General features: G+C 40.9%; 1 protein-coding gene across 3 annotated transcripts in view; it reads left to right on the forward strand.

Moving 5' to 3' along the window:
- Positions 1-14510, forward strand: part of roraa (RAR-related orphan receptor A, paralog a) — a 237735-nt gene extending 223225 nt beyond the window's left edge. For all 3 annotated transcript variants that reach the window (XM_086028198.1, XM_086028197.1, XM_086028199.1), the window contains 7 exons: positions 675-1070; positions 1701-1822; positions 1918-2050; positions 3092-3199; positions 4847-4957; positions 5138-5250; positions 6658-14510. In XM_086028198.1, coding sequence (XP_085884324.1) covers positions 675-1070; positions 1701-1822; positions 1918-2050; positions 3092-3199; positions 4847-4957; positions 5138-5250; positions 6658-6822 — 1148 coding nt within the window. In that variant the 3' untranslated portion in view covers positions 6823-14510. The remainder of the gene's footprint in view (positions 1-674; positions 1071-1700; positions 1823-1917; positions 2051-3091; positions 3200-4846; positions 4958-5137; positions 5251-6657) is intronic.
- The last annotated feature ends 129 nt before the right edge of the window (positions 14511-14639 follow it).

The raw sequence follows: 14639 nt of genomic DNA on the forward strand, positions 1-14639 counted from the left end.
ATGTTTGGGCTTTGTCATGTAAACATTTCTCAGTGTGGGCGGCACGGTGGTCGACTGGTTAGCACGTCCGCCTCACAGTTCAGAGGTCGTGGGTTCGATCCCGGCTCCGGCCTCCCTGTGTGGAGTTTGCATGTTCTCCCCGTGCCTGCGTGGGTTTCCTCCGGGTACTCCGGTTTCCTCCCACATTCCAAAAACATGCATGGTAAGTTAATTGGACTGTCTAAATTGCCCCTAGGTGTGATTGTGAGTGCGGATGTTTGTCTCTGTGCGCCCTGCGATTGGCTGGCAACCAATTCAGGGTGTCCCCCGCCTATTGCCCGAAGACAGCTGGGATAGGCTCCAGCACGCCCCGCGACCCTTATGAGGAGAAGCGGTAGGGATAATGAATGAATGAATGAACATTTCTCAGTTTAAAGCAGTGCAGTTCCACACAACACATTATAGTCATCATTATCATTTTACTTTGCTCTGCATCATACCGGTAGGTGTTTCTAGAATTTCTACCCTCTGTTTATTACATAGAAAGAAAGACCTCTCCGTTCATTTCTTATTAGATAGTGCAGATGTCCCTCATGTCAAGGCGGCAAGTTCATTTCTGCCCATGTCATAATTACTCAACACACATTTCCTCATCTGTGATGTTTCACCTAACACTGCGCCACGTCGTCTTACAGCGGTGAAATTTGGCCGCATGTCCAAGAAGCAGCGAGACAGCCTCTACGCTGAGGTCCAAAAGCATCGGCTCCAGCAGCAGCAGCGAGACCACCAACAGCAGCCCGGGGAGGCGGAGCCTCTCACACCTAGCTACGGGCTCTCGGCCAACGGTCTGACGGAGCTCCATGACGACCTCAGCGGCTACATGGACGGCCACACCCCCGACGGCACCAAACCGGACTCGGCCATCAGCAGCTTCTACCTGGACATCCAGCCCTCCCCGGACCAGTCCGGCCTGGACATCAACGGCATCAAGCCCGAGCCCATCTGCGACTTTGCCCCCGGATCTGGCTTCTTCCCATATTGCTCCTTCACCAACGGAGAAACCTCCCCTACCGTGTCCATGGCAGAACTAGGTGAGACGCAACGGAGAGAATATGGGAAGGGGCCTACGAGAAGAGAAACAGAACAATGAATTGGGGAGAGGGGGAGGGGGGGGACAACGCAACCGTGGGGCAAATGACACAAAGGTTGCTTAAAATAGCGGGAGGTTGGAGACTCATCTCCAACACTCATTAAAAGAGCCTCTTTTTTTGTAATTAGTTTCCATTAATTAGGGCCAATCAGGATCCAGCAGGGCAGGCGTCTGGGGAAATCATTTTTTTAGGCTCCCCTGTGACTAGGAACTCCTTTTAACAGATGTGTTTTCAAAACCATTTAAATTCTTGTGCTCACTACTTGTCTGAGAGCAAATGTGACCTTTGTTTGAGTGCGTAGCACGGTGCACCCTCCCCTCCTCCGTGCATTTGTGTCGTAACTAGATTGGCGTTGCCTCAATCCCAAGCTATGAGCTTTGCTGGAGGCAGTAAAAAGAAATGTCAACAAGCTTTTTTTTTCCCTCCGAGTAAGAAAAAAAAAAAGAACGAGGGAAAAGCCTATGCATATCCGCATCCCCTCCTTACTGAAGACTCTGTAAATAAATCATCTTTTCCTGTGGCAGGTCTCATCGCTGAGGTCTTCACTTGTACAACTTGACTGTGTTTCAGAGCACTTGGCCCAGAATATCTCCAAGTCACACATGGAGACATGTCAGTACCTGAGGGAGGAGCTGCAGCAGATGACCTGGCAAGCCTTCCTGCAGGAGGAGGTGGAGAGCTACCAGAGCAAGGTAGCTTGACCACATGCCCTCCTCTCGAGTACTGTGTGGAATTAAACGCGCGGCGCTAAAGCGGGTAACTCATTTCCATCTTGTTGCGTTCTCAGCCGCGGGAAGTCATGTGGCAGCTGTGCGCTATCAAAATAACAGAGGCCATTCAGTACGTGGTGGAGTTCGCCAAGCGCATCGACGGCTTCATGGAGCTGTGTCAGAACGATCAGATAGTGCTGCTCAAAGCAGGTATGACAGCTTGTCAACACACACACACACACACATGCGTAATACTGATATTGTCACAAGGGCGTAGCTGACCTGACTGCACAAAGACTTCTTTAGGTGTGCATTCGGTGTCACCTGCTACTTTCCCGTGCATGGACACATCACAGGATAAATGTTTACAATGTCAGATAACACTGCACCATTTTTTTTTTACCTACAACTCCTGTTCAAAGATTTCGCTACTGTAACTCCAACATTGATGTGCAGAAATGCTGACGCTCACACATTTTCTCACACACTGCACTATATACTTATACACCTACAGGCCACAACATTAGGTACGACTGTATGATTAAAAATGTCTAAGATGCTCTTTGTTTCATAGCTCCACAAGATTTTACTGAGATTTCCAACAAGCACAGTGAAATAAAGCGTCAGGTCAAACAATCCTAATTTGGATTAAATTTGGATTATTGCAAATTCTGAAGCCATGTACTGCATAGGGGCCCCAAAATGAAAATCTTATGACATACCATTAAATGATACTGGTGGCACACCTAAAGTTGTGGCCAGTGAATGTACAGTGTGTTGCAGGTGCTTTCCATCCTCTAATGTCAGCATTAATAATAAAACAAGCCACACACTAGCACTATTAATGGCGGCTGTTGCGTTTCCCTGATCTTGTTCTCCCCTCCCTCGGAGAGCTACAAATTACAGGGTAGACAGAATAATTCCCCACTATCTTGTTCAATAAAGGTTGAATGAATAAGCACTATCACCACTAAATGAAGCATAATCGTTATCTGGCTTGTCATTACGGATGACTAGCCTTATGTCTGATATTATCATATAATGTGGAGGTGCTTTCCCCCCCCCCCCCACTGACAGCTGGCTTCTTTATTTCTTCATTTCAAAGCGTGTCTGTTGCTCTTATTGTAAAAGCACGGCACATAGCGTAAGCACGTGTTTTGCCTTGCCGACTGATGTCTTACTGTTAAGAGCGGGGTTGAGGGGGAGGAACAGCACAGCGATTCAGCATGTTGTTGCCGTCTGTCTCCACAGGCTCTTTGGAAGTTGTGTTTGTCAGAATGTGTCGTGCCTTTGACTCGCAAAACAACACGGTCTATTTTGACGGAAAGTACGCCGGGCCAGATGTGTTCAAGTCATTAGGTAAGTGGACAGTTTACGCCAGTGCGCATGTGCTTTTGTGTTACCTTGTGTGTGCGTGTGGCTCTGTGTGTCTCACTCTTTTTCCCTTGATGTACCAGCCAAAATTAGAATCTCCTAATCTGCTCCACACAATACTGAAGGCCTTGAAGCGAACACTGGGCGTTCATCCCTGCTTTACCTGGCATCGCCCGTCTCTGCGGCGCTTATTTATGCCAGGAGCGAGATGATAGCGAGGCACGGTTGCATCTGACTCCTGTAACTGTGGAATAAATACAGCCAGACAGAGTGCCTTTTGGGAGAAAGCTATCAAAACCATCACCGATAGGCTGACATAAAGAATTTCAGATAGCTCAAATAGCATTTTTGTTTAGCTGTCATGGCATCACTGAGCCTTCCACCAAGGATTTTCCAACACTTCCAATTTTTTTAAGGTGAAAAATTCAAATGAGTCCCAGAGTGGTTGTAGACATGTTGAATTGTCCTCCGTCCTCCTTGATGTAGTTAGCAAAGTAGTTAGTAAGCTTCCTGACACTCTCTGCCCTTACTGTACCTCGTATGTATGTGTGTATGTATGTATATTAGTGTTGTCAAGCGATTATTTTGTCAAACTAATTAATCACACAATTATACGTAATTAATCGCGATTAATCACATTGTTCTACTTCTATTTTCTACAAAGCGTGTAACAGATATTTACTAGAGTAAAATCTTGAATTTGTGTTAAATCATCAAATAGAAAGTATATTCCGATTCAAAGACTGTTCCAATAATTGTTTTTTTCTTTGAATACTATTCTTCTCCTGTAAAATAACTGCTGAACAAAACATTCAAAACTGACTTGGTTTCATATCCTTGTCATAGAAACAATTTTCAAAACTTCTCCCTTTTAGGTTTAGTTCTGCCCATGAGCAGAGCTTATTAATGATTACGGTTGTTCATCTCTCCAAATAAAAGACTTGATACATATCATGGGGGTAAGGTACAATTCAAGAATGGTACATTTTCAAGTGCAATGATTCGATTCCATTCGATCCAGTGGGATTGCTATTCGATCCGATATGGTACGGCTGTATTTTGACATGTTCATTAGTATGTAACATGTAAATGTTCTCCAAAACCCAACTATTCAAGTTAATGAAGTAATCAAATGTTCAAAACTCAGCAGCAGCATTAAACCAATTCATACCAATTCATGTGCATCTTGATACGATAGAGTGCGATACGATTCAAGGACGGTACATTTTCAAACGTAACATCCATGATGCGGTTAACTATGCTCATGCTCAAGCGCACGCACACACATCGGTCACTTTTGGGGAAGGGCGAGAGGAGTGATGGGCCTCCTGAGTTGCATTGGCATTGGCCCCCTATGCCGCATAATTGATTTAACTAAACGCCTCGACAGTGACCTAATTTTGCCTTGCATAACACCACCCAAGTGCCAAAACTCAGTAAAAGCAGTGCCTGTTCTGCTTAAGACGCTCCCATGCACTGTCAGCGTGCAGCTCTGTTATTCTTTATGTTTCCCTCCTCTTCCCCTTCCTCTCCCCTCCCTGTGTGCCTCTCTCCCAATAAAGATCAAGAGTGAATGTTGTTCTTTGGTCTCCCTCATCCTAAGCTCTCTCGCTATGTCCTTTGCTGTGGCAGGCTGTGACGACTTGATCAGCTCCGTCTTCGAGTTTGGGAAAAACTTGTGTTCGATGCACCTGTCTGAGGATGAGATCGCCCTGTTCTCCGCCTTTGTGTTGATGTCTGCTGGTAGGTGTCAGTCACAGTGCAAAGAGAGAAAACACACCAGCCCCGGATTTGCCGTGACAAGGAACAAATGTAGCACCCTGTTTCTTTAACAGTTTATAGCTCAAATTAGCACTCTGAATTGACTTTTCCCATTAGGGCACAGCGATGGCTGACTAATGCTGCGATCCTTTTATCTCACAGATCGATCTTGGCTCCAGGAGAAGGTGAAGGTGGAGAAACTCCAGCAGAAGATCCAGTTGGCTCTCCAGCACGTCCTGCAGAAGAACCACAGAGAGGATGGAATTCTTACAAAGGTACCGACTATATGCCCGTCATGTACACTCAATGTTGAGCGGTATGCATAAACCTGCTACAGTATGAGGTACACTTGCGCAATCTAATGAGAGCCAATACTGTGCAAGAGCTGTTCAAAGGTTTTGCCTTTACAAAGTAACAACGCTCACTTGACTTGGACACTGACAGAGAGGTAGAATTTTAACAATATTTGAAATAATGTGCTTGTAGATTGCCATGGTTTACAACAATGCTGTTTTTGCCCCTATGATAGATTAGTTAACCAACATATTAAGAACACCTCTCAGTATTGAGCGTTGGTAGCAAGACGATTGTTTTCATCAACTTTTGGCTTCTCTATGAATTGCAATGTGTTACTATTGGTTAGATATCTTACTGCTCATGAATGTTTGCCATTGTTCTCAAACTGGAGCTTCATTATTCATGATGGCACTTATCCATATACTGGAAAATTAAAGATTTAAATTCCATACAATTATTGCAATGCACGTTTATACTTATGTGATATATCAGCATGTATATATTTGTATATATACAAACAGTATATTGTACATCTCAGTATGGGGACACATAGGGGATTTTTAGTCATCCATCGGCCACAACCACATAAAAAAGTTGTTTTCGTGCATGGAACACAGGTCAGACTTTTGTGTATTTGTAAAGTTTATGAGATCTCTGCACGGGCCAAAATCTTCCTTTGATTTTTAAGGAAACTTTGACATGACAAAAGTGAATTAATAGTTTCATTTGATCTGAATTTACTATCGGAACCTGATTGTTTTTGTTGAGCACATGCTGTATATTCAGTATCACAAACAATTGGATGATGCTTCCCAGCCTTTATTGAGCCTAGGCAGATGTTTTATGGTGGAAAAATATCTGACAGCACACCTTAAATCGCAATCGCTACAGAAGTTAATTGTACCTTCTGCCATCTAGCGGAAGAGCATATAATTATTCAACGAAGATAAACAAAGATACATTCTTTGTAGTCAATAACTCCCAGACCAATTAAGAGAAATTTCACAATTGCGCAGTGGTTTACGAATCACCAGTCAACGACTGTGCGGCTCTAGTTATTATTGGCTTTTCCTAAGTCGTACACGTTTGGAACACCACTTAAGTCGCCAAATACGTTACCTCGCCCAACACTTCTCAGGGGGCTTTTTCATGATAGCACACAAAATGCATTTTTATTGAAACAGAAGTGGTACCTTATCAATCGTAGTGTCAGGCTTCCTCACGCCTGAGTGCTTGTCTCAATATTTACCCGTCAAGTTTGCCCCCATGTGGGAGTGAAAACACAGTAAGGGCGGGGAGAAATGCGTTCTGGCACCATTGCTCCATGTCCTCCTGGTCTTGCTGTGCATCTAAACAGCTTGTCTCTTCTCTGTCTCTCCCCACAGTTGATATGCAAAGTTTCGACACTGCGGGCGCTGTGCAGTAGGCATACAGAAAAGCTTACGGCTTTCAAAGCAATATATCCAGACATTGTGCGTGCCCACTTCCCCCCCTTATATAAGGAGCTGTTTGGATCAGACTTTGAGCAGTCCATGCCCGTTGACGGGTAGCGTCCCTGCCAGGTGCCACAGCGCCCACCGTAGGGGAATGTGGAGGAGGAATCTGAGACACTTTATATTGGTGCCCCGCACAAACCGGAGTGGACAAGATGGCACGCTGCTCAACATCTTCTTTTTCATCGAAGAGTAGGGCTGGTGGAGTTGCTTCTCAAGGTTTACTTCAGTGGTTCTCTTTGGAAGACTCGGGGGAGCCAAAAACCCCGTCCAACATGAGGACAAACAATTTCTGCCCACTTGAACCTGACCATCTTTTGCGCATTTCGAAATGAAACTCATGATGGATGTCAATCATTCGCCGGGATTTTACTTTAACTATATTCCGATGTATTTGACTTGAAATTGTATAAATCATTCATTTTGGTGTTCAAATCTTTCATTAGGCACTGAAACCCGCAATAATTGTCTCTCTTCAGAGCAGTTGCACACATTCAAATGTGAAATGCGCACATTTTGGTCACGTTCTGCTTTTTTTTTTTTTTTTTTGTGTTTATGTTTTCCTTTCTTGTATTCAGTCGTATCTTTTGGACGCAATGCTTGAGACGCAAACTCGCAGCAACTCGAAGGGAGGCTCTGTCGGCATGGCGATGCAATCGGCACCTCTCTGTGGACAATCGTTTGAAGATCTGAAAAAAAGAAAAAGAAAAAAAACTGAATTCTGGTAATTCTACTGAGATGATTTTAGCTGTCAAAAACCTCCATCCGCCATTGTTGCATAGTGAAATCATGTAAGGCCATCTGCTATTAATCCTTCTCTGGACGGGTGCCCTAGAGAAGCACGGGGCACCAACACAATGAAAAGGGTCCATTCCACCTGTTTTATAATGTACTACAGGGTATATGGTCATAAGTACTTACTATACAGAAAAAAAGTAATGTTTATAGAATCTATTTTAAATAACTTGTATGATATTCGTAGTTAGACGATTCTTAATTGTTCGATTGATAAGGCACTTTTTCTTTACACCTTTGTTTAATTTAAGACTTGTATATTTACCTAGTGATGTGTTGCATGTGCACAAGATGAAATACAAGTTGAACCACGGCCGCGGTTGCTAGTCCTGGAAGCTGGAGATGGTCATGTGTGGCGGGGCGGCTCGGTGTTGCTGCTTTGGTGGCCACGGGAAGGCAGATAAGAGATATTCCAACCCCACTTGTTGAACTACAGTATCCCGTCACCTAATTTATTTGTTAGATACATTTGGAAGTACCAGATAATGAGCACAAAAACTGCAACATTAAACGGCACCTACGCAATGAGATGAAAATGATTAATTCTGCCTTTACAATGATAATACTGCTCAGTTTTGATTGATTCTGTAACGACAATCTTTATTATTGTGGTTGCCTGTTGTGTAGAAATCATACTGTGACCTCTTCCTCATAATTTACCGCTCATAAGGTAACCAAAATATTAGGCACACCTGTAACTTTACTGCAGTGCAGTTATAAGCAATTATCAAATTTCCCTCAGTATTAATAGCGTTTCACTCTATTGTTGAACACCACTGCAAATTAGAACCACAATAATTAGGATTTTTTTTTTATTTGATTATTATCTCTGTATCAGGCTCAATCAAAACTGAGCTTCTGTAAATGTTATGAAATATAATGTATACAATCATACGTATACAGTTATTCATACTCTGGCCAAATTAGTGAGTCAAAGTGACTTCCAATTCGATGAACGGGTGACTTTTACTCTTGAAGAATATCACACAATTCACGTTTCACAATTCAGGCTGTCACCCATCTTTTTGAAACGGAAAGCTACTTCTTGGCTAATGACTAATACGAAGGTCTACCCGTTTGATCCACATTTGTGAAATAACAAATTTCCTTGAATTACCATTTAGTTATGTTATGAATAATCTATTGATCTATTTTGGGGTAGTGCTGATCATGTTATTGATGAACAAGAATGATAATTTGGCCAGCGTATGAATCATTTTGGACTTTATACAGTGTCATAAACAATTGGAGGATGCCGGTGGTATATATCAGCTCTTCGGGGGCTTTGCATTTCTACTTTTCTTTATAAAGGCGGGATTTTGGCAACTTCTCATTTAGCAGGTGCAGTGGTGCACCTAATATTGTGTCCAGTGGGTATTGATTTGCAAACCAAGCCAAGTGATCCCTGACTGCTATCCAATTGTTCCATCTAGTGGAAGGCAAAGATACAGCAAGCAACAGAACCGCAACGTGACATAAAAGGAAAATCTCATTGAAATGTTCTTTTTGCCGTTTCTGGAGTGGCTTTATCTGCCTTCTCAAGCCACCAATGCAGAAGAAACAATGAAGGGAAAGTGAATATTCAAAGCCTTGTCTGGTCGTAAAGCTTCTATTTTTGTAACACGTTTTTTTTTTTTGGTTAATGAACTCCAGAAAAAGAGGAAGGGGGAGAGAGAGGGGAAAAGATGTCAGATAGCACTTAACTATATTCCTGCAATAATTAGACTAGCACTTGTTTGTACAATTAGGGAAGAGAAGCATAAAACGCTAGGAGAAGTGCTATTTTCAGAATGCTTTGTTGTTTGTGCTTCTGTTTTTGTTGAGTGTGTCTTTCTTGTTGGTGTGGTCGTAAAGTGATAGGAAAAAAAAAACCCTGAATGTGCCAAACAGTAGTCTGCTTTCTGGTCTGTTATGTAGAATGGACTCCTAAAACATTCCAGCAAATTCAGTAGCGACTTCGAGGAAGAACTTTATTTTTAAAGGCAACATTAAAAAAAAAAAAAAAAAACAAGAGAAAAATTCAATGGAAAAAAAACTAAAAAGATGTCCCTTTAGAAGCATGCCAACCAACACGTCACCAACCATGACATTGAGTCCCGTTTTGATTTGTTGCTTGCACACCATCATTCCTCTGCCGTGCAATGTGCGCAAGGTGTTAACTACTGCCTTGTGCTGTCACCCCTCAGGGAAGAGTTTGTTTTTGCGCTTCTTTTTTAGCTTCGGTTTGATTGTTGCATTATTGTTTATGTTAGGGCTGAACGATTTTGAAAAAAAAAAAAAAATCGAATTGCAATTTTAGTTTTAGTTTTTCACCCTCAATATTGCAATTGCAATTTAATACGCGATTATCAGATATAATAAATGTTTTGTTAGGTTAGGCTTACGCTAAAATAAAAGCAAATGTACCATGAATTAGTATGACACATGGTTTATTTATATGCTTCAAATAGAGTTGTTTACTTAACAATTTGACTTTAAGCTTTCACTATGACAACTTCACAAATGTCTGTGCTGTAAACATAAATCAGTCGTAAGTCAGTTTACAACAATAACACAAACAAATTAATGGCTTTATCACTTCAACTTGACGTGTTTCATAAAACAATATGTAAACATATGCACTTAAGCACTGATCTATTTATATATATATAAAGCCTACCGGCTGACCATAATGAAGCATTTCCCCCTAACAGCAGCCTTTGCGATTTGAAAATTGCATTCTACAACATTGCAATGTCGATTTTAATTTGATGAATTGTTCAGCCCTAGTTTGTGTTCAGGGATGCTCTACTGCGAATGGTTGAGATTAACGTGTGAATATACATCACTTTAGTTCTCGCGGGGGCCACTCACAGACCGCTGCGCCCCAGAGGTCAAGCTAATGTCAATACACAAAAAAGGAAATATCACAAAACCATCTCCCCCGCCAAAAAAAACAAACAAAAAAAAAACACTGTATTAGCAGTACTCATAAACAACAAACTCTGTTTTAGATGAAGGTGTCATCAGGGTCCCTCTTTGTTAGCAAAACCAAATATTCTTATGCAATACTGAATCTGTTTGGGTTGTAGTATTTATGATGTACCTAAGTAATAATCTCTGTTCTGATGCACAAGCCCTGTACCACGAGTAAAACCTCAGTCTCCCAGCAGAACAAACTTTCCAGTCTGGAAAAGTGCTAGACAATCCAGGAAGGAGAGGCCCGGCCGAGAGGATGAGGTGTGTCCGCTCAGGGAGGAGACAGCTATATAGACGCTCACACACATAAATGCGTGGAGGTGGATTTTTCCTGATATTATTTATTCTATTTCCTTAAACTGCAGGAATCTTGCTCAACATAAAAAAAAAAAAAACTAAAAGGAGAGTGTGTTTGAGTGTTTTGTAATATGTCCTACAGTATAAAACAAGCAATATGGCCTTGTTGTGTAATTACGGGTTTGACTGACTTGACTCCAAAATGTTTCCAAGTAATAAATCCGCCATTGCCGTGTGCTTGCGGCGACCTGATGCATGAGTGTCCAACTATAAAGCTGTACAGTGGCGTCTTTCTGTACATTCGCACTTAACGAAGCGAGGGATTGATGTGTGCTAAGTGTGCTATTCAATCAGTGTATAGTAAAATGGTCCTCCTGTCTCTGCGCTGTTGTCTCTTTGTAAAAAGCAATAGTTTGTGCGTGTGTGTTTTGTTGTCAGTGTGATTAAATAAATGACAAAAAAAAAAACCCAGACAAGGCTTTAATAATTACAAAGGAACAGGGTTATGTGGATGAGAAGGTCTTGATATACCGATTTTTTTTTTTCTTTTTTTGAAAAAGCTGAGCTCAATCCATCCTCAGCAGGTAGCAGTTTAAAAGTGTGACATAACGTCTTCAACAATGCAACTGGACTCATTAAGCCTGTTGTAAGACTTATTGTAGTGCTTATATTGATAATTCCTTTATTCTATTTATTTTTTTTTTGTTGTTGTTTTCATTTTTATTCAATTTTGGCTGGAAGATATCACATTGTTTATAGCCCTATAAATGAGTATAAGTCACCAGATACGGTTCCTTGCTCTGTAAAGCACTACACTGACTGACAAAATGAGCGTTCCTGACGATAAATTGTGAAAATGTTATGTCATGCTTCAATTTTGGCCGTCATGTTTTTAACAAAAAGTGTCATTTTTCCAAAGCACAGCTGATAAGGATTCAAAGTAGGAATCTAGTTTTGAAGTGAAAAAAAATGAAAAGCAACTTTTAGCCATAATTGAATGTCAAGCAATAATATATGTCTTTGTGTATAATTTTGGATTTTTCATTTGTTTCTGTGCATATTAGTCTTTGAGCATCTGCATGTAAATACACCTTTTATTTATCATGTTTGGGTTGTATTTTATTTGATTTGTTTTTGTTGTAGTTGCATCTGGAAATATTTGACCAGGTGGACAACCAAGAACTTGACATGGCCTGTAAAGTTGATTCTCTCACTATTGCTCGCTCTCATCCTCTGCTGTTCACTCAACATATTTAATATTACTGATCACGTGTATAAAGGTAGCTTCTGTCTGTATAGGTAAGAGGGAAAAAAAAAACTGCTACTAAGGCCTACCCGATGAGAATATTTATGTCTTAATCAGCTACACCATATTGTATTGATAACTCTAGTTTGCTTTCCTCATTTAGGATTAGTTAGGGTGTGCTGATTTTATTTTGTGTGGTGCTAGGTACGTTTGTGAACAAATTATTGATTACTAAGCCGTGCCACCCTATTAGTTGATTCATTTCACTGCATACAGTATTAATCTCGATATTAGGACTCAATTAATGATAATGAAAGCCATAGCGGTAAAAAGTTACCCAGCCAGTACCTGTATCAGTGTGCTAGTCTTGGGGTAATAACGGAGACAGTTTAACACTCTTCATGTAAAAAAGCTTATTGTCCAAAAACCTTGATCAATCCCCACCAAAATTCATGTGCGCATCTCTGCACTTCAAGCTCTGAAAATATTACAACGATCGTCTCAATATTTTGGGTTTTTGGGCAAAGTCTTTTCCTCTCTATAGAAAAAGCTTAACATCACTTGATGTCAGAAAACTGTGATCAGTCGTCACCCAAATAAAGGCGGACATCTCTACTTATGCCAACTTCAACCGCTGGAAATTTTAGAATCATCACCCCAATTTTGGAGATTTTCTGGACATTAACTCCCAACAGCTTAATGTCGCTTAATGAGGAAAATGCTTAACATCCATAAAATCCAAAATATTGCGGCAATCGTTCTAATAATTTCAGATGTTGAAGTGGGCATAATTACACATGTCCATATTATTTTTGGCGATGAGAAATCACAGTTTTCTGATTTTCTCGATAGCAGTGGTGTCCAACTACGGTCCTCGAATGACCCTATCCAGCATGTTTTCGATGTCGCCCTCCTCCAACACACCTGATTAAAATATCAGGATCGTTATAATGGTTTCTCAGACCTTCCTGATGAACTGAAACATTTGTATCAGGTGTGTTGGAGGAGGGAGACATCGAAAACATGCTGGATAGGGGCCCTCAAGGACTGGAGTTGGATACCCCTGCTCAATAGTGAACATCTCTGGAGAGAGAAAGCTCAATATCAATAAAATCCCAAATTTTGGGCTGATTGTTGTGATATGTTCAGAAGTTGAAGTGGGCATGAGGACAGATGTCCACATACATTTTGGTGATGATTGATTGCACTTTTCTGACATTAAGTGTTTTTTTACCCTATTAGACTGTCCCTAATAAGCCACTTATTTCCTTTAGCTAGTATCTGCTAAGTAACAAGCTATTTAAGGACGCTTTGTGGTGTAAAAAACGATGTTCAAACTGATGCAGTAGTATTTTATTTCTATTTGTCCGATTGTAATTTTTAAATTAAGCAACAAGAATCCTTTGAGGCTGTAGTTTGTCGAGTATTTACCTCTCCGGTGTCTGCATAGATCCTCACGTGATGCAGGGAAGTGATGCTGGGATCAGGCAGTTTCTTTAGTTTTGTTGCCCATTCGGAAGAAAAAAGTGTACACGGAAGGCCGTTGGAGGACAACGTTTCCTCTCCACTGTAGCAAATACGAATATGCTGGCAATAATACACAGTGTATCACACTGAGTGCCTCTCGGTGTAGCAAAAGTGCATACGTGATTTTGATTGTTATTTTTAGGGGGGTTACAAGGTCTGTATACTGAAGTGTGTTCTATTCGGTTCTCACGTTCACAAATTTGTTTGTTTTTGTTCTTTTTAATGTGTGAAACATTTTCATGCAGTGTTAAAGGATTTCAATGTACAGACGCATTCCTCTCACTTTGTTTGAGTGGCAAATAAATGCTCATTTTACACACAGGTTACCTGAAAAAAAAAAAAGAAAGGAAAGTAAGTCAGTCCACTTTTTGTTTTCTTGGATTTTTAACACTTAATGCATTGTGCATTACGTATTCTGTACATCGGGATTCTTTTCATGTTGTGTGTTCCGTGTCGGTCGTGTAATGAGAAGGCTGAAGCAGAGGTGGAGTATTTCTTTTTTCCAAGCAAGAGCAACGCAAATTGAGGGAAAGCTCAAATCGGCGTGTGGTTGTCACCAATTTTCAAGTCACATGTTTGCTACTGATGTTAAATTGGGGGCCAGATGCTCATGTACCTTTTGAATCCAGCTCTTTTGAACTCTCTTTAGCAGGTAGTCAATTCACAAACGTAGTTTTGCTCCTTGTCTGATGATTCTTAAATATGAAAATAAGTATTTTGATTCATTTTGTAAATACGGCTGTAAAGAAAAATAAGAAATTTAATGTTGTCTTTTAAATACTTTTCATTCTAATATGAATGTTGTTATATTGTACTTAGAAACTGTACCTTTAATATTACCTTTATTAAAAGTGCATTGGACACATCGGTTTTAGATGTGCTTTATGTGCTGTTATCCCATAATAAAATTTACCGCTTGTAATGGGCTTTTCTTTCTTGACCGTTTTCTTGTCTTGTTGTTTCAGCTGTTTTATATTGGAGAGTCAGGTAATTTATGCCAAGAGACAAGTGCCGAACCCTGTTATTTAGAAAACCATAGAAGAAGTCGGTC

The sequence above is a fragment of the Filicampus tigris genome, chromosome 4, assembly GCF_054856515.1.
Source record: "Filicampus tigris isolate MCC_2025a chromosome 4, RoL_Ftig_1.0, whole genome shotgun sequence".
Taxonomy (NCBI): domain Eukaryota; kingdom Metazoa; phylum Chordata; class Actinopteri; order Syngnathiformes; family Syngnathidae; genus Filicampus; species Filicampus tigris.